This window comes from Sclerotinia sclerotiorum, genomic scaffold, assembly GCF_000146945.2.
Source record: "Sclerotinia sclerotiorum 1980 UF-70 scaffold_5 genomic scaffold, whole genome shotgun sequence".
Classification (NCBI taxonomy): domain Eukaryota; kingdom Fungi; phylum Ascomycota; class Leotiomycetes; order Helotiales; family Sclerotiniaceae; genus Sclerotinia; species Sclerotinia sclerotiorum.
In genome coordinates this window covers 1,136,284-1,162,888 of record NW_001820831.1, presented here as the reverse complement: position 1 = coordinate 1,162,888, position 26,605 = coordinate 1,136,284, and the positions used below count along the sequence as shown (strand labels likewise).

Below are 26,605 nucleotides of genomic sequence, written 5' to 3'. Positions count from 1 at the left end.
CAATATCCATTACCCCATTTTAATCTACTATACCATGTGCGAATCTTCAACAAGTTCATACATACTGCCCTACGTTCTACACTCCCACAAACTCTACACCCTCCACAAAAAATCCAAACTAGATCTCCCAATTAAAATCTCCAAACCCAAATCCAAACTACTTATCTCCCTCTCCCTCTCCCTCTCCCTCTTCACCTCATCTCCATCCCTGTAAAGACCATAACATAATACTATCTATTTTACAATCCACAAAATCGATTTTCAAAATTATCCAGCCACAAGAAGCGTTTTATACAAATACATAATACAAGATAGATACATGCTACAATTACACGTATTCAAAAATGGCAAAAGGAAGATAAGCCAATCTTCATCTTCATTTTCCAATTCTAATTTCAAGTGAAAAAAAGACAAAGGGGATGAATGGTTTTGTCAAATAACTCAAATTACGTAGGTAACAAGACGAGCATGTTCGTTTCTAAGGTACTTTTATTTTTGGCTCTTCCTGGGCTGTTTATTTCTTGCATGAAGCTGATCAGATACCAACCTGATGTGTGTGCTGCCCACAATTAGCAGGGTCTATATGTGCTATATCACAATTTCTGAGGCAGAATCGAATGACAAACAAGTCTACTGCGCAAGCTTCGTGCACCACTGACTGATCACCCCATGTGTTCGCTGATCCACCCCCGGCCCCCCAATGTAAAAGAGCCCCATGATTCATCCCGTTCGTGGGAATTTCCAAAATCAAGTATCGAACGCCAGTGATGCCAGCGCCAGACTTTTCCCAACGCAATAATGAAACGCCCGCTTGTGTTGACCATTTTCCTCCTGCACCTTCGCTGAAAGAGTCATATGTGCACCCGAAAATCCCAAAAGATAGAACTCCGATAGTATAAATGGTAGTCAAAACTCCTTGCTTTGAAAAATGACATAACATCGGACTCCATGGTGAATTTCAATCTTCCGCTTCTTCGTCAGTTGCCGTGTCATCGTCTTCAAGCGCATTCTCATTCTCATCCTCTTCCTCGTCGTCTTCATCCCCACTGCTACCATCATCACTTTCATCCTTGTTGAGTCCTGGAATACCTTGCCATTGCACATAGTCGTTTTCAATCCACTTTTTTGAAACGGGTAATTGATATGGGTCAAAAGGAAAGTAGGCATCCAATTGATGCCAGCTATCATTGCTTGCGCCATTTCCAGAGTCCCGTAATGCACCATTTCCGACTGCACTTGAAAATTGACTTAAACGAATACGTTTGTTGGTCTCTAGCAAAGAATATACGTACATAAAACGTAGATGATGTGCAATTTTGGCGAATTCGGAAACGATGGGTGGGGAACAGATTTTAAGAGGATTAAGTTTGGAGTAGATAGCACGGGAAAGAGTCTCTTTGATACCTGCCGTCCAAACAAGATCTTGTCCAATGAATGCTGCAGGGTCTTCGTCGTCAAAAACCTCGGAAGAGTCGATGAGATCTCGCCAGCGGAAACAAAAGATATAAAGCAGAGCTTGTGTCATGGCATAGAAAGTGCCGTATTTCTTGAGATCAGGTCCCCGACAGTTGAGTTCGTTTTCCGTGCGGATGTGATCCAGATTGCTCCCGATGAGCTCGAAAACGGTCCGAACCACTTGAGGTTCGACGTGTGCACCTCGCGCTACAAAACTGGCAAGATAAGCAGCGGAAGATTGCCGAAGGACGGCAGGTCTGCCAGGTTGAAATGCCAATTGCACGCAGGTTCCGGCGAATTGATCAATTAGATGTTCCGACTTTTGAGCAAAATGGAAGAGTAGGAATTGTGTGTGTCGAGATCTATATGTAGGTAGAATGATATTCGCGAAATGTCCTAGTAAAGTCTCAAACATATTTGCGGCTTCTATGCTATTTGGATCTGTGAAATAAGGATCGTAGATAGCAAATAAGCGATCCAGTATCGCATCCATCTTCTCAACGCTTCCTTGAATTTCTTTGGCTCGTTTTGCCTGATCTCCCGTTGCATCATCACTGTTGACCGATTCGGCATCGCTGTCATCTGAATCTTCTGCGTCTTCATCATCATCTTCTCCCTGTTTAGGATTCATGGCGAGAGCTTGAACAATAGCACCTGCAACCTCATCATCCACATCGTCTAGGTCGACTTGCATCTGCACATCAATCTTGACCAGCCTGTCCGTTATGAGAGCGAAAACATCTGACTTTAACTCGGGAGCATACTCGAGAAGGCGTACTAGATTATTAATGTATGTAACATGCACCCTCTTTGATTCATCAGCAAAAGGAAATTTAGCCGAAAGAATGGGCGAGAGTGTAGCGCTGGCGGAGGGGATCAATCGAAGAAGGTATTTCAATGCAAAGTGGACTCTTGATGAAAGCGTATCGCGACTAACATCTGGGCAGCCAGGAAGACGCCCGCTCGATAATCGCACTATATTCTTGTTAGCAGAGCCTGGGATACTGGTGATGGGTAATTTGCCTCCAATGAAGTTATCAATAAGCATTCCAAGCACCAAGCCGACATACGCTCCTTGTGCACTAACTAAGTTTCCGAGGAATTGAGCATACAGCTTCACGAAACCCTCGTCTCTGCCCATCCAGTCACACTTCAATATAGCCTTAACTAAGCCATTGCAGTCCTTATTCAATAGTGATGCATAACTAGTGAGGGCTAGTAGATATGTTTTGACCTCATCATTTGCGCCAGTATCATCTCTCTCATCACCTTCACTTTGTGCGAACACTTCTTTAATGCTATCGTACCTCTCGCTGTCACCTTTACCGTGTGCCTCTATTGCGCGTTTGACTTCCGCTCTGACGCTTTCTAAGCTTGTACCTTTCGGGACATATTCCTCTAATACCTTTTCCTCGACCTTGGGATTGAAAGATACTCTCGCTCGTTTCGGGTTCGGTACTTCTAGATCGTCGTCTAGATCTGCATCTTGAGCTTTTCTGATCGTGCCTGACATTGTAGTCTTTAAGAGTGGTTTGCTGCCTGCGGTGGCAGGTGTTGAGCGATCGACCGAGGTAAGAGACACCCATATTGCAAGAATTTGCAAGGAGAAATAAAATAACAGTGAGTTCATTAATAATTAAGGGAGAAATAAATGCGCTGTGCTAAGAACTATCGTTGTGTCGGAGTAAGGCTGCGGTTGGTAATGGAGGTTTTCGCTCGTGTGCTTTTCCCAGGTAAAATTATTTTAGATCCAAGTCACATGATTACCCCAGGTTTTGCCCCTCCTCCGCTAGCCACTGCTTATCATCAATATCATAGGTTCGGAGCGGTTTGCTTAGTACATACATTAGCAGTGCAACCAATTTGCGATATTCGGCAACATTTGGGCACTGAACATCACATGGTTCAAGCTTGTAAATAATGAAATGGAGGATTCCAAAGTGCTTCAAACATTCAAGGCAGTAAGTGTTGATGTATCATATTCCTTTTTTTTAACCTGATATACAAGCCATAAGATATGTGATATTATTCTGGCAATCTGATGCGCGGCTGTTTAACCTACATCTCATGCTATCCATACTGCTCAATGTCATCCCGACCATCTCTGAGCTACTCTGAGACCGAACCGCTGAGGTTATGGGTCTTACTCTCAAGAGCCAACAAATCTAATAAAGCATCAAAAAACACCCCATTACTTTTGACCCTATCCCTTCATGTACAAGCTAAGCGATCTGGATATATCAAAAGTGGCCCGTGTAGCACCCGCCCAGTCCCTCCCTTCCCAACACCTTTACATATAGTTGATACACTCTCGAAATGTAATTCCCTATGGATTTCTTTCGCCCCTTGGAAGTCCTCGCTCATCCGAAATAGTCAATTTGAATCCTGAATAAAACACCTAGTAGCCTTCTCCACCAGCAGCACCATTGTGGCCGCCTCCATATACGTAAGCACTGTTATCGTGTTCGGTTTCTACCTGTTGGCCAGTGAGGACATTGTTGGCGCCCTCTGCTCCACCCGAAAAAGTTGCTGAAGTTGCATTTGCGGAAGCTGCTCCAGCAGCAGGTCCAAAGCCGGAGCTACCAGGTCTGTTTTGGTTGTCTCCACGAGTTGATTGTTGCTAGAACTTTGCATTAGTCTTGTACATCGGGGGCCGAGTAAGCATAGATCATAGGTCGATGCTAAAGGATGTTTGAATGAGTGACATAACTCACTTCTCGATATTTTGATAAATAGATCTTGAGCGCCTCAGCATAATTCTCGAAACCCAAAGACGTCATGGCAAAGAGAATATCTTCTCCATTGACGGTCTTGCGCTTCTCTTGATGACATTTCTCAGAGGCTATGATAGGATAATTAGGACTGTACACGATTTGTCTTGAATCTCGGACCGAGACATACCTTCGCTTGTGATGAATGAGATGAACTCGCTGACACATTCTTGCATGCACTCTTTGGCCTCCTTTGCAATCTTTGCGTTTTCAGGTAGAGCCGTCTTCATGATACGGGCAACTGGCGCAAAGTTACGAATATTAGCTTCTGAATGACCAAGATCATATTTTTCTCCCTTAGAGGCGCCGCGCGTCTCCGGTGATTGAGAAGAAGTGTGGGACATGATAGGATGTATGACCACAGTGGCACCGCTAGATTGAAGCGTTTGTGCCCCAAGCTCTTGACTGGTCCAATGGCGAGGACATGCGCGTGTAATTGGTGTGATCGACGAAGCGATACCAGTCACAAATAACTTCGATATAGGAAATCACACAAGCTCAATTCTAGGAAGATGAATGACAAAAAAAAAATCATTAACTAACCATTTGCTATAGGGAGCCATCTATCTTGTTCTTTGACCTCGAACTCATAGCCTCCAGGAGCGTGTGGATCCGTATGTTCATTCATTTGTGCATCCGTGTCATCTGGCGAGACTCCTTGTTCAACGTCCGTTTCCTTTGGAGGGGAATTGGACATGATGTATTTGGGTAGGTGCAGGTGTCGGATAGCCGCTTCCTCAAAATTCCTTGGTTGCCACGTCGGCCGTATGATGTGTAGGACACGTCGTAAAGCCTTGCGATCTCGCAGTTATGCGTATCTGCGTGTTGACTTGCGTCGATCCTCGAGCAGACAGCCTTCTTTTCCCAATGTGCTTACTCTACCTAGCTGGATGTTGCCGAAAAGACGCGACTAGATGGGGTGTGCGCCTCCGTATGAAACTAGGGTCTCTTGAAAAGTGTATCACTTTCTGGGCTGGGCTGCAGGTATCCTACTGCATAAATCGCGTCAGAGGGTTTACAAAAATTTCGGGGATAGAAGGGTGGGTTGAGAAATTGGTGTGAATTGTAAAGAAGGCTTACCCACTTTAGTTCGAGTCGGAGATATTCAAAGACTTCCTGCACGAATGCGCCTTGTGTTTCTATGATTATGAATCTGCAAGACAATAAATAAAATAATGCGCGTGCATGTAAAAGGCAGAAACGTGGGGTTGACTGGATGAATGACAAGAGAAGTTGATTGATTGTATGTGAGTAGGTATGGTAGGATAAGTTGTAGGATGTTGGATGTGGTGTTGTAGGATGGAAGCTTGAGCCTTTGGGCAGCTTTATTTTGGTTATGATGGTAAAATAATTGAAAAATAATAATAAGTTGTTTACCTTTTAAGGTAGATAGCGGGAGCTATGAATTCTAGGGACAGCTAGCTCCGAGCTTCTTCCTGAAGGGCCGTAACCCGTACTTAGGTGAATCCATCACCAAACAAAACCAAGGGTGGCGGGATAAAGGTAGTATGTAGGAATAGTGAGTGAGCAAGAATGCGGAGTATACCTGGGGGACAGCACAGCTTGTAAAATTCTTACATTTCAAAGGGCAAAATCAAAATCAAAATCAAGCTAAAATGCAATAACTATTAGATCTGTTAACCCTCTGCTAGAATCAGGTAGAGTAGAACTATAGAATTGTAGCAAGACTTATTACTGTTACATTACCAACATTTGATTTGATAGATGCTGGGAAATATGCAATAGGAACGAAAACACCATGTGTAGTAGTATCCTACATCAATAAAGCAGGCAGTCAGGCTGTAGGTATGTAAATAAGGTAACTACCTACCTACCTTACCTTAGAGGTGGTGCAATGCAGTTTGGAGGGGAATTAGTGACACCATTGATATCAAAGCTGTATCTACTATCTACCTAGCCAAACAGATTGGTGGGTGCGTAGGTACCTAGTATGTCGACTTTACAATGCGGGGATACACCACTGCTCATCTTCTTCTGACTGACATTAATAAATGTGCTATGCTAGCCATCAATTTACAATCACAAAAAATGTCTATATATGAACGCGCAAAGATTCCCTTCCATGCCGGTTAATTTTTGCTTCGTGCCATGAATGGTGGCGGGTGAAGGCCGACCGAGCATCCAGACGTCAGGTACAAGAAGCAAGGCTTGATGGGATCGTCTTGGAGATTTTCTCGGAATACGGTAAGGTACGTGAATGGATAATTCGGCTTCCATGGCTTTAATGTTCATCTTCCAATGAATAAATCAAGTTCCAATTAATTTTACTATTGGTCACTTTCATTTCAAATGAATTGGAATTTCAACTGCATTGATTCGGGAGTGAAGTAATTATGGCAGACCTTCGTGCTCTCCCCCCTCCAATAGTTTATTATTATCCCATATGCAATAGCATTACTATTCACTCAGCCGACCAATACTATTCAAGTTATATGCAGCCTATCAGCTGCACCTTTCATCACATCCTATCTTCGCTCAACCGATGAAGCCTTGTTTGTTTCTCCCTCGCATCGCTCTTTCTAGTGAATTGATGTGCCATCCCACGAGCTGTACTGTATGTGCATTGATATCACCAAATATTCCCACTCTACTCTCGCTGTGAGTCTCAGAGCTCGGTATTACGTGGTATAACATCCAAGACGTGGGTAAAGTCCATGGGTAAGGCGATGGGGATGATAGCGAAGGCATCTACGTAGGTCCTTGTGAATGTCTTGAACTTATTCCCTTGCTTTGCTTCAAAGTGTTTTCATCGACGTTGATGAAACAGGTATGATTGAACGTGTACACAACAGGAGAAGGCCACATGGGAGTGCTCCACAATCAAAACACAACTCAAGTTTTCAGAGGGAAGATTTGAATAGCAGGACGCGTAAGGAGTTGCCTGGAGATGAGTATATCGCGAAGGTAGCTGTCATTGTCGTATTTCTGAAAATAGACATCAAATCCGTCTCTTTGCAGAAGTATTATGTTCGTCATCCATTCATACATACGAAACGAACCATATCCATCCTGCTTCACACCCCACAGCGGACATCATTCTGCAGATGCAGGGTTCTGGTCAGCCTGACGGTGATTGAACAACACACCGCGCTTCTCATGCGAACTTAGCCAAAAAGGTGGACACATCGGGTCCTCTCATTTCTGGCAGCCCTTTTTGATTGGGCATCAAGGACGTCAACTCGAGGCGTTCTCGTTGGGTGCTGAGGCGCGAGCCGCCATGAAATTCCAGGACTCAGGCTCAGCCGCAGGAGCCTCACTTGAGTGGTTGTTCTACAGCGCATCAAAACAATCAGTAATCTGAATATATCGGGTCTAGATGTTCTCATTTATCCACCGATTTACGAGCAATCCAATGTTACTATGACGTCGTACAGAGCTCTCATGATGCACATAAGAATATCACAGCCTTCAGGGTAACTCAGTTTCTGACAAGTCGAGATCTTGGGCATGAATGCTTTCCCGCGTATGTCAAATTTACTTCCCCATTATGCAGAAGAATGGCCCGGCAAGTCCTTGCCTCCTTATTGACCGCCTTACAAGCCAAAGTAGATTTCACCCATCTTTGTTGTTGATGCAACGCCGATACTCCAAAATATGTGACAAGTGCCGACGCTATCACTGCTGCACGACCTGAATGTTGTTCTTCTTCTGTGTAACGACACTCGTCAGCAGGTGATTTCTACCAACCCAGGGAATTGATGCTTCAGTACCTTCCATTTCTCCATCTCAGATTGTTTGCTGTTGTATTGCTTGACCAAATCCTCCAGGACTTTCCGTAGACCTTCAGAGTTTGTCTTCAGAGCCGGCACCACATCTTTTACAGTCCGCTCAACCAACACACCATTTATCATTCGAAAGCACTTTCGGTCGCCAGGAAGAGGTTCAAGCGTTTCGAGAACAAGTCTATTGGAATAATGGCGGTGAGCATGAGGCTTTCAAGCGGTGAGATTTTGAGTTGCTAAATGTGCATTCATGATACCCCAAGCCTGGGGAAGCGATGCCTCCCTGTGAGGAGTGAAAAACAAATCTGGAACTCACTTGTGCTCCTCTGCTTCTGTCTCTACGTCACCAATTTTTGAGGCTATTTGCTGCAGACCATTTTTGTAGCTTGTGTACTGGTTTTGAAGCTCTTGTGAACAGTTAGTTTTGATGGTTCCGATATGTAATAGGGTTTTTGTACCTTGCTGCTTGCGGGCCGTGATTTGCTGCGCCATTCTTCGCAGAATACGATTTCAAGATATCAATGTGTGTATTGTTCCTTAGGATTTCAAAAGAGTTTAAGGAGGTTTGAGGAAGTAACTAAATAATATGTCATTCTGAAATGATGAGCGCGGGGCCTACACTAAAATTGATTCTGCCGCTTTCCACCGTCATTCAGAAATATGACTTGTGAATTTCCGAAGTGCTTCTCGAACAATTTTAGATGCTATTAATCATTGTCCAGTACAAACATTGATCTGGAATATCACATCCGAGAAACAATTACAAAATGCATCACCATTTATGGACCAAAGACAATTCCGCAGGTATTATTTCAACCTCTTACTCTCCTGCGAACTTCACACATGCATTTTGGAAGAGCTCATCTCATCATTTTTGACGATCTCTAACGTTCAATAGCGTGCGAGGAAGTCATGGCAGCCTTGGATGAATGCCATGCTCGAGGATTCCTATGGAAGTGTATGGGAATGTGCAACGATAAAAAGACAGCAGTCAACAAGTGTCTAAGGGCACAACGGCTAGCACGAACGGCGGCAAATCGGGAAGCTGCCAAAGTCAAGAACGAGAAAATCAAAGCGAAATGGGCAGAGATAGATGAGGCATCATAATATACACAAATCAGACTGCGCAGATATGTTTAAAGGACTGGATCGGACTGGTATTTGGTGAAGCGGCGTTGATTTACGATGGCGGGGCGTTCGGACATCATTGCATGTCGAATTTTATTGACATTGCATCCTGAGATCGTATACCATAGGGATACAATGAGTTGATTTGACAGGAGAGAGGCGTGTAGCACATAGAGTAGGAGCCTTGTTTAGTGCTTTTACTCCGCGGGTCTCAACTCCACTCAATCATTATAATGAATCTACAGTGAAGCTTGAAAAGATTCTTATTATTCCACTTAAAAATATTACCCACACTCGATAGATCTTGGTGCACTCCCAGTTAGATCTATTGTTACTTTTGCGCTCTGAATGCATTGCCGAAGGTGAAGAGTCCGTATATGGCGAGAAGACTCAACCCAGCCGGCAGTGGCTTTTGGGTGCGAATTGCTCTTGGGATAGAGGAGCCTGCGAGAACGATAGATGCGAGTAGAGCGAGTCTGTAGAAAGCAACATAAGCTTCGGAACAGGGTAGATGATGAGGTATAGAGGACGGATCAAAAGACATACTCAACACCATAAGATTGGCGGTTCTGAATACGATAACCGCCCAAGAGGTACAAGGATCCAACAGTGAGACCTGCGGCGACAGATGGGACACTTCCAGTCCTGACATAACCCATCGTTCCACCACCCGCAGTGAGTGCGCCAAGAATATAAGCTGGTAGTTCAATTCCCTAGGCTCTGTTAGCGTAATGAAGATCATTAGTATAGCATATCTATAACCCACCATATTTGCGGTTCGCAATTGAATTAGATTTAGATTAGTTGATGAAAAGTTTCGTGTTTCGATATTTCTTGGTAGTTCCGTGATATCCTCTTCTTCATTATAAAGCTAGATTGAATGACGGAAGCTATACCCCTCGGTTCTTCCCCCATGCAGAAAACCCCTGTAAACGCTAGACCACATCTCCATAGTAATCGCAACAAGCTTCGTGGCCTTCGAGCTCTTGAGCCAAAATTTACAAATTCACAATCACAACCATCGCACGTTTCCAATTACATCACGAATCTCACGTTCTTTCCTCCCACACAAACTACTCTCGACCATTAAAAATGGCGCCCAAAAAGAACGCCGCCGCTGCTGCTCCCGTCGCACCACCCACTACACAAATCCCGACTACAACTACAATACCCTCCTCCACACCTGTTAAGATACCCTCCAGATCCTCTTCGCAAAATCAATCGCCACAGCAAGTGGCCATTGGTATCTGGCAGAATTACCTCGATAAAACACCACAGAGAACAAAGTTAATTGATGTGTTCATGTCATTTTTGGTCGTAGTGGGGGTTCTACAATTTGTCTACTGTATTTTGGCTGGCAATTACGTAGGTCATATTTTGTACTTTGGATATACGGGTATAGAGGAAACATATGGGAAGCAAGCAGCAGCAATTATGTGGTATAAAGAAGGGAGACTTGTGCTAACATACCAATCACAATAGCCATTTAACGCTTTTCTTTCTGGATTCTCGGCAACTGTAGGACAATTTGTTTTGACGGCTTCATTACGCATACAGACGAATGAGGAGAACAAGGCAGAATTTAACTCGGTGTCTCCAGAGAGGTACATAGTTCTCATTCAGTGGTAAATTGGAGAGCTGCTAACAACATACATAGGGCTTTTGCAGATTACGTATTTGGAAGTTTGATTCTACATTTCTTTTGTGTCAACTTCATCAACTAGATGTGTACATATTAGGTAAGGGGGATGCGATTGAAGATGAGAGGACAGACTTTGTGGAGGCTGTAGGATTACCAAAAGCAGGAGTTTATATATTCCCATTTTATGAGCTATAACGGTGTTATTCATGTAACATTCGCATGTTGAGCGTGAAATACTGGCTATAAATTTAGAAGTATCTCGAACAGTTAATCAACACCACTATCATACGGATCTTTCGTCTCTGCCGGTACTGGACTGGGCTTAGGGCTTGCTACTTTGGGCGTTCCGGCTCTTGGGGGTCCTCCTGCCTTAGGAGGTGGAGGCACACCACCAGTCTTCGTGCTCGGCGCATGATCTAGTTCTCTACTCTTTTTCTCTCCTTCCATAAAATAGTCATCCATGAAATTATTCGGATTGTGCGCATGTTTCTTCTCTTTCTTCCTTGCCGGTGTCGTGGATGCAGGGGCCGCAAGTTGAGCCGGCACCAAGAATTCACCTGGTTCTTCTGCCACAGCAGCTGGCACAAAGAGCTGACTTGAGGCACCTTCACTTCCCATTTTCTCCCGATGTTCCTCATTTGAAAACCTCGCGCTCTCTCCTTCAAACAGTGTTTCTCCTGGTCCAGCGACGGGCTCACTTAGTGGGGCTGGCAATCTATGCAATGCTCCATACCCCAAAGTACAACCTAGCGCCCCATCTCCACCCCAGTCTCTGCTTGGATGTATAGTAATCTCCCTTGTAACGTTGTATTCATTATTATAAACATAAAGTCGTAATGGTCGTCCGATGTGATCCTCAACCAGTTCACCCAAGCCACTCTCTCCGTGTAAAACTCCTTCGGGTGTGCCGAGAATATAGTCACTGTAAGGAAGAAGTCCCGCGAGATCGGCTGGAGAGTTGGCAGGTACATCTAAAATATGCCATATATTCGAAACGGTAGAGAGGGAAGTCCATTGAAGGGTCAAGCCTAGAGATGGAGTATCGGAAGGTACTGGGATATGAATAGTTCGTGTGCGTTGGCCCTGGATATGTTAGTTGCTCGAACGAACGAGCTAGAGGGGAGGGAATACCTTTGCGCTCCACAGACCGAGAGTTACTGTACTTCCAGCACAATTCCGTACTTCTTGTGCAAAGAGATTTGCATCAGAATCATCCTGAAACTAGTTAGCTATGTCAATAGTATTCAAATAGAGAACTCACAATCATTCGTCCATTGATTCCTACAATAAAATCAAACCAGGGTTCGACAGCTAGTTCTGGAGTCTTGTTTCTGAGGACTTGGAATCCGAATGCGCTATGATTGTCCCGGTTTTGGTGTACGGGAGAGTCCGAATCCAATCGGGAAATAAACCGATTAAGAGCGTTAAACATGTTAATTGACGAAAAGTCCTTACAGTGTCATTCGTTGAAGCTCTGAGAATATTTTGTCAACTCATTTGAGACGTGTTGTTCTCTAGGTGCGACCCTTGCTTTCATCAGCCTTGCTGCTATGGACCCATGTGGCCCAAGCTTCAAGTCATCACTTGTTTATTTGCATGTGGAAGGCTGTCATCACAATTTTCTCACTTTGTCCTCTTGAGCCTTCCACCCTTCACCCCATAAAATAGGGGATGAATTGGTGTGGTATTCTCAGGATGTATGTTATTTTTCAATCTGAATTGTCAAACGGGATTCTAGTCACATCACTGACTTTTCCTTAGATTGTACCAGAGTTACCTGAGTTACTCGCGTACTTATTCTCCACGCTCTACACACTTAGTTCAGCAAGGCTGTGACTGAAGGATCTTGCTGTGGAGAAGGAAGAATTTCATATGAATGTTAAAAGAAATTCATTTTTGGAAAAAGAAATACAAGATCTACTCGTGTCGGCTGGACGCGATCGACCGAATCTTAACTCGTCTCAAAGTACTCTCTCCCCTTGTGTACGGACAAGGCAACAGAAAGAGGAGAAACGACGATCTTTAGAAACTCTACTGCTTGCACCTGCAATTCCTACATTGCCTCGCCCCTTGGCATCAGTTGGCAGGTCGAATTCTGAACAGCGACTTAAGGTGATTACCCAGGTTATTATCAGAGAAACATCAGCTGTTGTCCTGTTGAGCAAGGTGGTACCTTCTGAGTTTGGTCGTAAAGAGGAACTAATATCATCACCTTCGTTAACAGACCCCTCTGCTACGAAATCTGGTTCGAGATTTCTTCGATCAGGCCGTGCTTTCCAAGAAATCAAACACGTCCCTCGACCTAGAACTCCATCCCTCAGTAGAACTCGGCCAGACGACGTACCAGAGTCAAGAGGTTCGAATCGCAAGTGCCTGGATTCACGTCTTATATCAAGCAAGAACTCGGACCCTATTCCACGGGAGGGGGCCGTTCAATCAAATACTGTCAAATCACCAATTTCGAAACTTCTTTCTCGTCAGAGTAAAATCGTGACTTACGCTTCTGTGCCCAAAAATTGGATTTACTCTCCTTTGTCTGACCAAAAGCTAGTCCGTCATCTGCGTGCGATTTTGGAAGCAATTCAGCGTCAAAGCAGTAAAAAGCAGGCGAACCTTGCGATTGTGAAGGCGTTGTTCAAAAGCTCGAGAGTTCTAGTGAGTACACATTTCAGCACACACACTTCAACTCAAGGAATATTGATCTAACAGCAGCTCTATCAACAAAAGTCTACAAGGAGGATTGCATCAAGAACTTGGTCTTAGCCCTGATAATTTTTCAAGATGGTTGTCAACGGCAGCACTCCGCATGGACACCCAGCCACGGTAGATTACGAAGAGAGCCAAGAAGATGGTGATGTTGCGCAATTTCAACTAGACGATAAGTGCACACATTATACCTCCTTGAAAGAAGTACCTTGGGATTTACATAAGTAAGTCACATTCTGTGGTATTTTCATTCATATCACTGACATTTTTCTAGATACTGGCAGCAGCGTTATAGCGTGTTTTCACTATATGACTACGGTATTTTTATGACAGATGATGCTTGGTTCGGCGTTACTCCTGAACCAGTAGCTACGTAGGTTTCCAACTACACTCGAATCTGTTTATTTATCACTAATTGTCCACAGTCAGATCGCCCAGGACTATGCCTCTTCTACGTCACCAACAAAAACAACCATTATCGATCTGTTCGCTGGGGCTGGTGGCAACTCGATTGCGTTCGCTCTCTCCAATCGTTGGGCCCATATCATAGCCATTGAGAAAGATCCGTCGGTTATCGCCTGCGCTGAAAACAATGCCTACATTTACGGTGCCACAAACATAAATTGGGTTAACGGTGACTGTTTCGAATACCTCAAGACCCACGCTTCTTCTATCAATCCTTCAGAAACTGTTATTTTCGCATCTCCGCCCTGGGGAGGACCGGGCTATACCACTGAAAATATATTCGATCTAAGTACTATGCAACCATATTCTGTGCAACATATTCACGAGGCATGCAAAACGATGGATATGGCGTTATATCTTCCACGAACCAGCGATCTCAGACAAATTACTGCATTGTTACCGGAAGGAAAGAAAGCTGAACTTGTGCAATATTGCATGGAGGGAGCAAGCAAGGCCCTTGTGGCGTATATTCCAGCTATTGAATGAATACGGTTTGATCAAGTCGGAGAAGACGTCGGGTATCCGGCAAGTTGAGATGCCTTGAAGCCTAAGGGCCGAGGACTGCGGAGCTGCAACATGTTTTCGGTCCATCATGCGGGATGTGGGGATGAACGCCAAATTTTGTTGCACATCGGCAATTCCTGAGGCAAATTGGTGAGAGAATAATTTGCTACATCAGTAGGGTAGTAGGTGATGTGCAAATTTATGAACTAGCTCATAATATCACTGCATATATAACAGAATGCAGAAGAGGATAGCTATCACTGATACTCAAAGAGCTTACCTTAGAGCAACCCAAACTATACATTGTGTCGAATGACCTCTATATTCAATATTATATAGCCTTATCTAACCAATGTCCGATCACTTCCTCCCGTCCTTGAATTTTTTAAACCTCGTTTTAGCCTGGTCTGCATCACTTCTAATATCGCTCTCTCTTCATACTCTAGTGATAACCAATCGGGTATCACGATGCGATGCTTGTCGATCCTAATCGTTTCCTCCTCGTGAGTCTGCTGGACTTCGGCAGGCTCCTCCACTCCATTGGTACTTTCGGAAGACTTCTCAACATCTTCGGTTCGACTGCTCAGCGAATGCGGCGTCCACCAGTAGATGGGGAAAGTCCTCTGAATATTGTTCACCACACAAGCAGTAGCGACCAGAAGAACACTTCCCAGCACGACCAAGGGTATCAAATACCATCCTATCTCCGTGATTTCGGGTGACGTAGAAGCTAACAAAGCAGTGGCCCCAGCCGGTGGATGAATCGTATTGGTCAAGCCCATCACCGCAGAAGCTACGCCGACCGAAAGAGCACCAGCTAACCATCGTAGATTTTCAAAGTCAGCATTGAGTTGGAATAATTTTGTTATGGCGACACCGATGAGAGAGGCGAATAGTTGGCCCAGGACCGCATTTCGTGGCTGAGAAAGAGGGGAATCGATGGTGTTGTACTCTAGGATTGCGGCAGCGCCCTAGCATTAAAATTAGACATAACGCTGCCTCATGTGGATTTCGGTTGCATACAAGACTTGCGATGACCAACGGAGAGCCGCGTTCTTTGAAGTATGCAGATCGGTAAACATTTTCGACGATTGCAATACCGCAGAAGGCGCCAATGAAAGCCCAAAACCAAATAACAAGACTACCAGTTCGAGATCTCGGCGTACTTCGATACCCCAGGAACCAAGAAATGGGAGTGGGAAGTATATAAAGTCTGGGAGAAGGGACAAAACGGTTGAGATATTTGTCTATGTCGAAATCTAAGTCGGACATTGTTCATGACATTTGATCATGAACACTGGTGACTGGTGACCAAAACAGAAAGAAAACGATCCAAATGAAGCCCAGAGATTTGCAATTTATATATTACATAGAAAATAATACAAACCGAGAAACAAGTTGAAAACGCGCATAAAGCAAAACGCGAAAAGTCATGTACCAAAAAAAAAATATCAAACAAAGCAATGAATGATTCACTCCACCTATATGACATAAGGAAAAATCCCAAGTCTCGACATCTCCGGTGAGCATAGGTCACAAAAATAGAACACCAAGGCACGACATGATTCACGACTGCACGAAGCGCCATGAAAATGGGGAAAGACTGAAGCAGAGCTGGAGATCCGGAATCCGGGGTAGAGGGCTCCTAGTAGAAGTGGCCGATGAACAATATATCCACGATATTATGTGAGTTGAAACAGCAGCCCACATGTAACCTATGGAAAGCGCAGAATCTCCGTGTCGCCATGGCGCATGGGGTGATGGATGTCGAGATGCCGAGTTTGTGCGAGGAAAGCTTGTTGATGCTGCTGCTGGCGTTGCTTGTTCGGTTTGGAGCAAGACGCGATGACACATAGAAATTCATTTTAGTCATGTCGTAATGCGCGGTGCCTCAGGCTTGGTGGCTTTTCCGAGGGACACCTGTGAACTCGGCTCGACGCGGCTCGATAAATCCCCAGCTTCTATTCCGGATCCGTGCAATTTCTAAACTCAGATTTCACATTCAAAGGTCTTCAAGCTTGGAGGATTCGTGATATTCTCTTACTTTAGTCCAGATCTGGAGTTCTAGGCTTAGATACCTTTGATAAAAAGAGTAGGTTTACATTGCGGGATGTATTTCGTACTTTCGCGTGGTAGTCCACCGGAAGTGCGGAGTATACTAGGTATGTTGATGTGATTGATTGCATCGATATCCCTAGACTTCCACAGGAACTTCCGTATTTGGTGATGTTTATCAATCGTCAAAGCATCAATCTTGGCAAACACTTTCATGCTCGGCTACTTTTTGTCTTGTGTGGAAGTCAGGAAATTTCCCAAGTCGAGAAGACATAACAGCCAAATTCAATTTTTCTCGTTGTCTTCATGCCATCATTTCAGCAGAAGCCCATTTTCATGATCCAGCGAGATCGCCATTCATCATACATATTGCGCAGTTCTTGTAAGCGCCGGACCCACTGCCGCTTTGATCCATATCACCAGGCTCTTTTACTTGTACCATCTCCTCCGTCGAGACCAAATCGCTTACTTCGCAAACTCGGCATCTCACGCTCTATATTTATTCGCATGTTTCCATTATTAGTCTTGGTAGGGAAGCCTGCAGGAGTAGCACTCCACTGTGTCTTTAACTTTCAAGGTGAGTTGATCTGAAATGTACGTCTGTTGTTCATTTCATTGCTTTCGCCGTATTGCACTCTGATTCTCATTTCTGTGGTGTGTGGATGATAGAGTCATCCACAAAAAATTGCCCCGAAAAGATTTCTGGGCAGGAATTCGCATAGAATTCATTTGGTGGGCGATTGTCTACGATATGCACAAATATGTTTATTCGTTTGCGTAAAGATGGCGCCTATGAATGCATCAATATGCGAGAGTCCACCAACAAATTACAGTCTTTGTTCTTTATATCCGTAGCTAGGTACGGCTCAAATGATCGCCTTAGTTCATATCCTTCCTACTTACTACATCTTCATAACTTTGACCTGGGTTTCCATACATGAGTTAGCAACCAGCTACATTACAGTAACCTAATTTCAGCAACCCTATCCTATCATCCCCACTTCACCTCAGCCATCTACAATACTGTATACTTTCACACTTTCCTTTCATTCCTCAGTCTTTATATGGCCTTCATTGACCCTACTTTTATAACCACTCGTGATCAAATTGGAATATTCTCCTAAAGTGCCACAGCCAACATTGACGTAAGCGGTGTCAACTGGCTGCTAAACCATACCCTCTCTCCTATCACTTAACCAGCCAACACCACAGATCATAGCAATCTATGATAATTTACACGCAAATTCACAGATACCCAGCAACACTGATGTAACAAACCGCCGGGATTGGAGCGCATCAGTCACAGATGTCGAAGTTACCAGCTACCTGGGGAGGTTTCAATTGGGTCATTCTGTATCGCGGCTTTAAGTGTAGCTTCAGTGGTGAAATAACATTCAGGAAAGACGACGTCGGCTTATTTGACAGATATTATGTCATACGATTAAGGTGATGAGAGCCTTCAATACGATATACTTCCGGGTAGCTCAATACCTTTGGAAGAGGGAGTACGCCGACTGATGGTACGTTTACGGATCCAAAAGTTTCCGTGGATACTATTGCTAACAAATTAGAAATAACAAGGAAATGGACAAGTCGGAGTTCCATGGTAGATGTGACTGCTCTGAACTTATCAACTTCAAGGGTTAAGAAGCTATGATATCCGGATCAAGTCATGAATTCGGATACTGAATCTTCATCCACTATGCGAAAAAAAAACCATTCTTGTCATCATAAATATTCTCTAAATTCTACCTCACATCCCCCCAATAAACAATCACAGAACTTAATCTTCTCCCCTCACCATCCCATAAACTCTTACATGGTATCACCCCCTTACCTCCCCATCCTTCACCTAAGAGGGTACTCATATCGACAAGCGATGTATCCACATAGACCAACTGGAGTAGGCAATAGTCAATGTGATTATCTACAAGAACACTAGGCTCGGGAATACTATCATGAGGAAACATAAGGACGGTATGGCGCATCTCTGACGTTATAAGAGAGCTATTAAAATGCCCTTGTGTTTCGGAGCCCAAGATCTGAAACGAAAATCGTCAGCTATTATCATACTTCTCAGAAAGTAAACGACAGATAAAGAAAGGAAACGAACAGTGATAAGACCATCACAAATCCCCAAATGCGCATGCCATTCTACTTCGCTTCCACGGGGCAAGGAATCAACCTCTGCAGTCCAGAATGACGGTATGGTGGTAATATCCGCTTGTAGGAGCGCGTGATCGGGATATGTAGTCGAGGTTGTTTCGGTCGCTAAAGGAGACGTGTTTGAGTAGCGGAATTTTTCCTCCCATAGATCGCGCGGTTCGTCGTCATCGGATTCTGGGTTTTGAAGGGTATGAATATGTTTCCAGGCTTGGTAGGCGATTTTTGAGCGGGTGGATAAAGAGTATTGGTCGTTGGGATGCTGGGAGGGAATGTAAATGCAAGCGCTGGTGAACCATTTGATGGATGTGGCGTCTGCGATGCGAAGGAGATGTTGGAGGGAGAGAATTGTAGAGATGTGGAAGGTAGGTGATGGTAGAGTTTGGGTTTGGAATGATGAGGTGGGAAGAAGCATGGTGTGAGGGATTAGAGGGATTTGCCCCGCAATGGTGAAAAATTGAGAGGATGATTGCGAGGAGGGGAGTGAACTGGCTTGTGAGTATGGTCCAATATTTGCAGGCGCCCAGTAGGAACGTGATTGTACGTGTAGAGCTTTACGGGGTGGTGAGCTGTCTGATGGAATATGCAGTGTGAGGTGAATGATTAGGGATTTGTTCAGGGGCATCGAGGAGCCGCAGGAGATAGTTACGCGAGATGGTGGATTGGGATGGGGAAAAAGGGTACCGTAAATCTGGAAATTTATTAGAGATATATTCATGTGTAGTATATTAAATTTGGGGTCGATAATACCTGGTTGATTGTTGTGAAGTCTTCCATTGAGCGTAGCATAATCATGGTGGAAACGATGTAGGTGGTTGATAATGATGCTTGATCAAGTCGCTCTCTTATCTTTTCTACAACATTTTCCGCTTCCTCTGATATTGATGAACCAGAACCAGAACCATTTTCTGGTACAATTGTCCAATGTAATATGTTACTGTTCTCAACCTTGTTGGAAATAGGGGATTTGAGCTCCCAAGCTGACGATGTCGGTGATTCGCCGTCCGTCATACTTGATTCAGAAAGGTCGTCAAAATCCTTGTTCCTTTTCAATGCAGACAGAATCTCCAACGACCTCTGATCAAGCAATTCCGGCGCTCTACAGGAAATCTCCTCATCCTCACCAATTTCCTTATCCACCAAAGACGCATCACCAATCTGTAACCAAGCCGAACCACCACCTTCCCTAACAATCCTCGAATTTCCCGTCTCAACCTCTATCCTTTTCCTAAACAACCAACCCGGCCCATCCAAAACCAACGTCTCGAATTCTCCACCCTCACCCAAAACAGCCCCATCACCATCAACACTAAATCTCATCGTCGCCCTCTCCACTCTACGCATTCCCTTCGCACTCGCCACATTTTCCCACAAAAAACTCTCATCGAGCCCACCACTCGCCACCTTGATAATCCTCGCATCTAATCCCGCTATTTCCATATCCTGCAGAAGAGAAATTTGCATTCTAGGCGGAAGACTCGGGTATTGCCACAAGAACGATAGAGGAATTAGTCCCATTCGTAATGCTACGGATTCCACGCGCGTTCGTTGATAGGTGGAGAGGATAGCGCCTGTACTGAGAGCATTTGCCTCCGGATGTGCATGCATGATGCGTTTTAACAGGGGAACGAGAGATTCCGTCTCATCCTCATCCTCACCCTTATGACTCTCCCCCCGTCCCAACTTCCCAGCCCCAGAACTCCCGACTTCCGCATGAGCATAACTCGCACCCTTCTGAACAGCACCCCCAACAATAGACTGTCGATACAGCGGAATACCCAACGCCTGCTCATATAACGGTATCACTGTATGTCCCACCGTCTGATACATGAAGCTATTAAGATCCATTTCATCCTTCTTAATATTACTATTAATATTTTCTTTGGATTGAGGTTCCGTAATAGGTGGATGGAGATTTCCTAATGCGATGACTTTATGTCCATTTTGAATGCAATGGATTGTTGAAAAGAAACTGTCTTTTCCACCTGATATTAAGGCGATCACATTTAGAGACTCGGTCATGGTTTTTTGTTATATTATATTGGTAGTGAGTGGCAAGATGCGAAATTTGTCAGGACAACATCTGTAGGGGAAGGAGGGTTTAGCAATGTATATTACGTGGAATGATTTATTCAGAGAGTGATAATTTGCTGTGTTAAATGTTATACATTGGGATGCATTCGAATTTTCTGTTAGGCAAAAATGAAGAACTTGTGAATTGATTGATCGATGCCTCAGGCAAGTACTAAACGTGAGTCTTGATTCAAAGTAAGTCATCACAATAATCATTAGATAGGTCACTTTGGATAATTGCATAAGAAGAGAAATGTTTATGTTTATGTTTGTATTTTGTATTGTGTTATTTGTAGTCTGTTGGTATATCTCAACATTCTGGCCGGCACAAGGCAAGACCCAAAAGCTACCTGAGTTATTTGGAAGAGAAAATTGTAAAAGCAAAAGATCAGAGACGGTCGCCCGCTTTCCATCCACAGCTCCCCTGATAGTTATTACAACGAATGTAAGAAAAGTGAATCCCCATCATCAAAATACACGGCTCGAAAGTTTGCTCAACTAACTATCGATCATCACGCTAAATTGACAAGTGATACACAAAGTTAAAAAAAAGTAAAAGTAAAGTACAAGAATGGTGGAAAAAGTGTCTGCAAATAGCAGCACATACACGGGACAGTGACTTTTGTGTTTCAAAGCAACCCTCCCAAATCATCATGACAGCGTCAATGTAACCTTTATCCCTAACGACCAAATCACATAACAAGTGAAGGTCCGAATATGAGCGCCGGATGTTGTAACTTTTGTGTTCGTAAGATTCGTAAACGGCGTACTTCGGCCAATCAAGTATTCATACATCAGTATTTACTCCGACCTCTTGCGCTTCTTGCGGGATTGGCTGTCGGAATCGCTATCGGTGCCACTGCTTTCACTGCCAGATGCGCCAGCGGCCGCGGCAAAGAGTGCGCTGCCCAGGGCTCTTATTTGCTCCCCATCGCTGCCAGATTCCATGTCGCCGGGAACTTCGCCATCTTCCAATACGCCCATGACGATGGCACCACTGCCGTGAGTGCGTGAGTGTTGAGATAAGTTGTCGCTGCGGGAGAACTTCTTACCGCACTCATGGCATTCGAATGGCTTTTCTTGGGTGTGGAGGGATCTGTAATGGCGTTTCAAGTGTTCTTGTCTGCGGAAACGTCTGTTGCAAAGTTCGCAGTGGAAAGTCTTGGAAGGATCCTCAGTTAAAGATTGTTTGCGACCGCGACGGTTGACTGGTGCTTGATGAGTGTTGGCGGCGTCTGATCCTGATGAGCCCATCATGTTGTTGCTTTCCGAAGAACCGGATTGACTTGGAGCGGCGGAAGTTTGTTGATGGTCGGCAGAGGTCTCTTGTGGCTGAGCACCGGATAGATTATTCATTGGGACAGTGAATTTTCGGGATCGGACCATAGAATCAAATTCCGAGCTGTCTTCGTCACAATGAACGATCTTGGATTTCTTGGTACGCTTTTCCTTTTTGGGTTCTGCTTCGGAGCCCGAAGCAGGTGGGCTTGGAAGGCACGCGACTGCAAATCTTTCGGTCTCTAGGTCATCAAAGTCCTCGAAATCGTCTTCACTAATGAATGTCTCTGATGTAGGGGAGACGAGATCAGATACAGTTCGTTGTCTTTTATTACCGAAGAATTGGACGTTGTCAGTAGAAGGGAAGTTCACGAGACCATTAACAAATTCGTCTTCAGAATCGAGATCTGAAATATGGTCAAAGGTAGGGAGGCCGTGGTTGGATGTGGTTGTTGCGAAATCGAACGTCGCACGTGTTTCGATTTTGGCGAATGCGTCACTACCCCCTAACATGTATTGGTGTTCGTCGTCCTCAGAGCACAATGTTGGTAAGGTTGACGATGAGAATTCACGGGCCGAGCTCAAGATTGGATTTGAAGTAGGAGGTAAAATTGAGGAATTAACTGTAAGGTTTCTGGGATCACAGAAGTCGAAATCGGATTGTTCAGATGTGACGGAGCGAGAATAAGGGGAAGGAGAAGGGGAAAGCGAAGGGCAAGAAGTGGCAGATAGGAGTTCATTAGCGTGAGAGCTAAGCGAGGTTGGGTGGATGAACACTGAAAATTGGTAGCCTCGTCAGTACATGTATTCAAGGGGAGAAGAGAATGAGAAAGCGTGCCATGGAAATCAATTCTCTTTTTGAATTAAATGCAACAAATTGTTCTTGTTGATTAACAGTAACAATTTGTGTGCAATTATTCACAATGATTGTCGATATCCATTGTCGTTATCCGTCTTCACCATGTGGATGTGGGAGGGATAAAGAGTAATCAGTGATAACATACCTGGTGTCATAGGTGGAGACCCGCAACGAGCCCATTCACCAGCAAGATTCTCCGATTGAACTTCACTCTCACATCCTTCCTTAACGCCTTCAAAACTCTCGGCACCAAAAAATACACTGTTTACTGGAGTGGGTAGGATGTCACAGCTAGATGGGCTGCTCATGACGCTTCCAGATGCTGAAAGAGGTGGGGTTGCAGGGTAATAATACATGTCGTGTTCGTTGTCCGAGTCCAAGATCAATCTTGGGGAGTGGTCCTGGATCAAGATGGTGGGCTTTTGGTACATTGGTCGTGGAGAAGCCATTGGTGTGATGTTTCCAAAGTATCCAGAGTTGAAGATCTTCTGTTGCATCGAAGGTTGCGAGGAGGAAGAGTTTGGTCTGGAGTACATTGGTGTTGAAGGCATTGATTGAGCATGCTGATGATACATAGGCATTGGCATATGGCTTGGTTGTTGAGAGAAGTGACCATGTTGACGGTTGTCTGATTTTGGGTCTGGGTTGTAGTAGAAAAATGGGGATTGTCCCATTGATTGTGCGTAATAGTCCATGGTGGGTTATCGGCTGGTCTGCAAAACGTCAGTTGCATTCCTCGGATCCATTGTATCCAAGCACAACATACCGATTGGATTATAGTTGGGTGTGTCTGGCAGATTATAGTACACTTGCAAAGGTACTGTGTTGGCAGACCGCGTTGGTCAAGATGTCGATGCTAAATCAAGTAATACAAAGCTTCGCAGGTAAAGAGGGACGGACAACAGCTGCAGAGAGATCTGTCTAATAATAATAATGTTCGAATAACTGATTATACATAGGCTCGTCAAGCGGAGGAAGGATTGGTATGGACCTAATGGTTCAGTGCAGTGTGGTAGATTATCGAGGATTGGATTCCGTTTGAGTTCAAGATAACAGAGCAAGAGCAATAGCAGGATGCCAAAGGAAGGTACAGAAGAAGATCGAGAAGGCTTATAATATGAAAAGCACAAGTCGAAGATGTTCCAAAAGATTGAGTTACAAAAAGGAAACCGTTAGGCGGTATAAGAAGAATATGGTAGCGATGAGGGAAACCTGGACAAGATGAACAAACGAAGGTGGTGACGGGGACCCTGGAAATAAAGTAAAGATCTCGAAAGATCAACGAGAGTGATAGAGGGTAAGATAGGCAGTGCGACCAACAGGCCAAGTCTCAGGCGAAAGGGCATGGGAAACGGGTGGGCCAGGAACAAGAAAGCAATGAGTGGGTGAGATAGGTGGATGTGGTGAGTCGACGTCCAGGACCCTGTCTGGGGGAACCGGCAGCGATTGAGTTGGGATGGACGAATAGTCTGATGGAGTAGTATGGAAATTTCTAAATCTAGTGCAGTTGTGGATTCGGAATCCTAGCATTTTCGTGTTCGACGCTATTGCCCATTGAGAAAGTGATGATTGTTCGGGAACTTTTTCTTTTTTGATTTTTTGAACTAATACACGGATTGTGTGGATTAGCGGCCATAGTGGATTTCCTTCTGGTGGCTCGGGTAGCACTATACCATAATACTATGCCAGGTGTGAGGTGGGAGTGGAGAGAGGGCAGAGGAAATATATTACTAGACATGGAATAGAGCAAACTACATCCACGCAATACTAGGGTCCTTGTACGGACAGTTTTTGAATTCCCTGGGTAGGTATTGAAAGGCCATGGACGAAGAGGCGGTCATCGTAACTCTGTGGGTTAGCTAGTTAGTTACGGAGTGAGTTAGTTAGCTAGTTAATTAGTTCATGACCAATAGTCATTACTTATTGACTTGAGGAGCCATTCAATGAACATCAAGCCACTTTCATTATTATTGTTGTTGTTGTTATTATTATGATAATGATGATGATTTATCCCATTTTCTTTCCTTTTCTCTTTCTCTTCTCGTTCCAACAGCAAAAAGCGGCGAGATGATTGAAAGGTGCACGACCGAAGCGCATTGTGCATGCATGCATAAGCCCGAATGATTTGACTAGAGTAGAGAGCGTAGAGTGGGAGTGGCATCATATCATAATTTATAGCATTATTAGCATTATTATATTATCCATACGAACAAATTTATACGACACAACACTCGCTCCGTACAAGAAACGGTCAGGGTCTTTGGCTTTGAAAAGAGGCTTTTGGTGGCTTTGAAGGAGAAAATGAAGCTAGATTATGCCTGCACGAAGGTAGGAGGAGTTACAGGTTTATGAGTATCTAGTATCTAGAGTACCTAGTATCTACCTTTCTCAAATTCCAACATTGTATCACGGTTACCTCAGATTGGGCTATTATCTGCGTTGTTTCCTACAGTACCTAGGTATGTAAAGTGGTACAATAACGTTTGGCATACAACAATACAATTCTAGGTACATAGGTACTCAGAGGTGATTAGATGGATGGATACCTAGTTACTTCCACCGCATCTGCTCATGCTAATGCTAATGCCAACCAACACAATAAACATTCAGCTCTACAACCTAAAACTACTACTGTACCTACCAAGGTTCACAAAAGTACAACAGTACAAGCACAAGTTACGGACTTACGGTAGATGCCGTCGATGACCATTTTCCAATGGATTCGTGGCAGGCAAAACATGAATGATTGTTGGTGGATCTCCAACCTGTGATGGTGGAGGGTGGAGGGTGGATGGTGAATGGTGGTGATGGACGGAAATTGCGACCGACAGACACAACGAAACTAATAAATTGCTAAATTGCTTGAAACCTAAAACATTATTTCTAGAACCTATTCCAGAAATCACCTCGGGATTTCAATAGACATTTTTCTAAATCTATCCCAAAACTTAACACACAGATAGATTTATTGAAAGACTATTTTGAGCATTTCAATTTGATGGACAGAGAAATAGACAAAGTTTAGGACCAGCCCTATCTACCTCTAGAGTCTAGATATTATTTTCCCTATTGATTAGTATTGAGTCCTGACGACGTTTGTCAGATGAATGAATGGTCCACAGTCGTATACCCATTATTGATGACATTGACCATTAATATCTAAAATACACCGCCCACCTCACCTACTTTCTTTACCTCTACCTAGTGCGTACCTAACGTACCTCACCCCGTCAGCCCTGCCGCACCAAAGAGAAGAGCGAAGAGAGAAAAGAGAAGTCTCATTCACAATCCAATGCTAGTAGCTATGTACCATCTTACGATCTAATGCGACATCTCTGACTCGCGATGCGAATCACATTCCCGAGCATAATATCTGAATCCAAAGGGAAACACAGTTTGTGATCCAAGAGAGCTTCTGTTTAACAAACCCTTCCAGCCTTTCCGTGATGTGCTTTTCTCTCATGCCTTATTGGGATGATTCAAAACTCCCACCCAACGAATCAAATGCTGCAAAGCGAGACGCGAAACACGTTGGTGACCATTCATATCGTGAAGCACACCTCCCATATGCAGTAAAATACCGGTTTGGGATATCGACATGATTCTAAAGTGTGATTCGTGCATGGTCTTGGTGATGGTGATAATGCAAATGCAAATGCAAATGCAAATGATCCAACAACGCTACCCAACAACTTTTTTTTCCTTTTTGTCGCCAGTGTTGCAAAAGTCTGGTCCCTCGATTTGGCAAACCTCTCCGCCGCAT

At 44.2% G+C, this 26,605-nt stretch overlaps 13 protein-coding genes across 13 annotated transcripts; 4 read left to right on the top strand and 9 right to left on the bottom strand.

The window, feature by feature from the left end:
- Positions 1-958: 958 nt before the first annotated feature.
- Positions 959-2,968, bottom strand: SS1G_04421 (hypothetical protein; the record flags this gene model as incomplete). The annotated part of the gene is made up of 3 exons (XM_001594564.1): positions 959-2,232; positions 2,393-2,430; positions 2,526-2,968. 3 exons carry the CDS (start codon positions 2,966-2,968, stop codon positions 959-961), a joined length of 1,755 nt encoding a protein of 584 aa, XP_001594614.1.
- Positions 2,969-3,853: 885 nt separating this feature from the next.
- On the bottom strand, positions 3,854-4,923 carry SS1G_04420 (hypothetical protein; the record flags this gene model as incomplete). Its single annotated transcript, XM_001594563.1, has 4 exons — positions 3,854-4,075; positions 4,170-4,297; positions 4,357-4,467; positions 4,770-4,923. 4 exons carry the CDS (start codon positions 4,921-4,923, stop codon positions 3,854-3,856), a joined length of 615 nt encoding a protein of 204 aa, XP_001594613.1.
- Positions 4,924-7,421: 2,498 nt separating this feature from the next.
- SS1G_04419 (hypothetical protein) lies at positions 7,422-8,461 on the bottom strand (the record flags this gene model as incomplete). Its single annotated transcript, XM_001594562.1, has 5 exons — positions 7,422-7,517; positions 7,726-7,895; positions 8,089-8,150; positions 8,286-8,376; positions 8,428-8,461. The coding sequence occupies 5 exons, from the start codon at positions 8,459-8,461 to the stop codon at positions 7,422-7,424; spliced, it is 453 nt and encodes a 150-aa protein (XP_001594612.1).
- Positions 8,462-8,736: 275 nt separating this feature from the next.
- On the top strand, positions 8,737-9,076 carry SS1G_04418 (hypothetical protein; the record flags this gene model as incomplete). The annotated part of the gene is made up of 2 exons (XM_001594561.1): positions 8,737-8,773; positions 8,868-9,076. 2 exons carry the CDS (start codon positions 8,737-8,739, stop codon positions 9,074-9,076), a joined length of 246 nt encoding a protein of 81 aa, XP_001594611.1.
- Positions 9,077-9,428: 352 nt separating this feature from the next.
- Positions 9,429-9,866, bottom strand: SS1G_04417 (hypothetical protein; the record flags this gene model as incomplete). The annotated part of the gene is made up of 3 exons (XM_001594560.1): positions 9,429-9,573; positions 9,644-9,810; positions 9,864-9,866. 3 exons carry the CDS (start codon positions 9,864-9,866, stop codon positions 9,429-9,431), a joined length of 315 nt encoding a protein of 104 aa, XP_001594610.1.
- Positions 9,867-10,189: 323 nt separating this feature from the next.
- On the top strand, positions 10,190-10,726 carry SS1G_04416 (hypothetical protein; the record flags this gene model as incomplete). The annotated part of the gene is made up of 2 exons (XM_001594559.1): positions 10,190-10,462; positions 10,580-10,726. 2 exons carry the CDS (start codon positions 10,190-10,192, stop codon positions 10,724-10,726), a joined length of 420 nt encoding a protein of 139 aa, XP_001594609.1.
- Positions 10,727-11,006: 280 nt separating this feature from the next.
- On the bottom strand, positions 11,007-12,171 carry SS1G_04415 (hypothetical protein; the record flags this gene model as incomplete). Its single annotated transcript, XM_001594558.1, has 3 exons — positions 11,007-11,822; positions 11,871-11,954; positions 12,001-12,171. 3 exons carry the CDS (start codon positions 12,169-12,171, stop codon positions 11,007-11,009), a joined length of 1,071 nt encoding a protein of 356 aa, XP_001594608.1.
- A 1,349-nt stretch (positions 12,172-13,520) lies between these two features.
- SS1G_04414 (hypothetical protein) lies at positions 13,521-14,396 on the top strand (the record flags this gene model as incomplete). The annotated part of the gene is made up of 3 exons (XM_001594557.1): positions 13,521-13,669; positions 13,720-13,818; positions 13,871-14,396. The coding sequence occupies 3 exons, from the start codon at positions 13,521-13,523 to the stop codon at positions 14,394-14,396; spliced, it is 774 nt and encodes a 257-aa protein (XP_001594607.1).
- Positions 14,397-14,755: 359 nt separating this feature from the next.
- Positions 14,756-15,686, bottom strand: SS1G_04413 (hypothetical protein; the record flags this gene model as incomplete). The annotated part of the gene is made up of 2 exons (XM_001594556.1): positions 14,756-15,385; positions 15,438-15,686. 2 exons carry the CDS (start codon positions 15,684-15,686, stop codon positions 14,756-14,758), a joined length of 879 nt encoding a protein of 292 aa, XP_001594606.1.
- Positions 15,687-15,975: 289 nt separating this feature from the next.
- Positions 15,976-16,263, top strand: SS1G_04412 (predicted protein; the record flags this gene model as incomplete). The annotated part of the gene is made up of 2 exons (XM_001594555.1): positions 15,976-16,100; positions 16,140-16,263. The coding sequence occupies 2 exons, from the start codon at positions 15,976-15,978 to the stop codon at positions 16,261-16,263; spliced, it is 249 nt and encodes an 82-aa protein (XP_001594605.1).
- A 221-nt stretch (positions 16,264-16,484) lies between these two features.
- Positions 16,485-19,047, bottom strand: SS1G_04411 (hypothetical protein; the record flags this gene model as incomplete). Its single annotated transcript, XM_001594554.1, has 6 exons — positions 16,485-16,691; positions 16,939-16,962; positions 17,373-17,392; positions 17,943-18,022; positions 18,222-18,367; positions 18,583-19,047. 6 exons carry the CDS (start codon positions 19,045-19,047, stop codon positions 16,485-16,487), a joined length of 942 nt encoding a protein of 313 aa, XP_001594604.1.
- Positions 19,048-19,346: 299 nt separating this feature from the next.
- SS1G_04410 (hypothetical protein) lies at positions 19,347-20,654 on the bottom strand (the record flags this gene model as incomplete). The annotated part of the gene is made up of 1 exon (XM_001594553.1): positions 19,347-20,654. One exon carries the CDS (start codon positions 20,652-20,654, stop codon positions 19,347-19,349), a length of 1,308 nt encoding a protein of 435 aa, XP_001594603.1.
- Positions 20,655-21,506: 852 nt separating this feature from the next.
- On the bottom strand, positions 21,507-23,537 carry SS1G_04409 (hypothetical protein; the record flags this gene model as incomplete). Its single annotated transcript, XM_001594552.1, has 2 exons — positions 21,507-22,759; positions 22,988-23,537. 2 exons carry the CDS (start codon positions 23,535-23,537, stop codon positions 21,507-21,509), a joined length of 1,803 nt encoding a protein of 600 aa, XP_001594602.1.
- Positions 23,538-26,605: the final 3,068 nt, after the last annotated feature.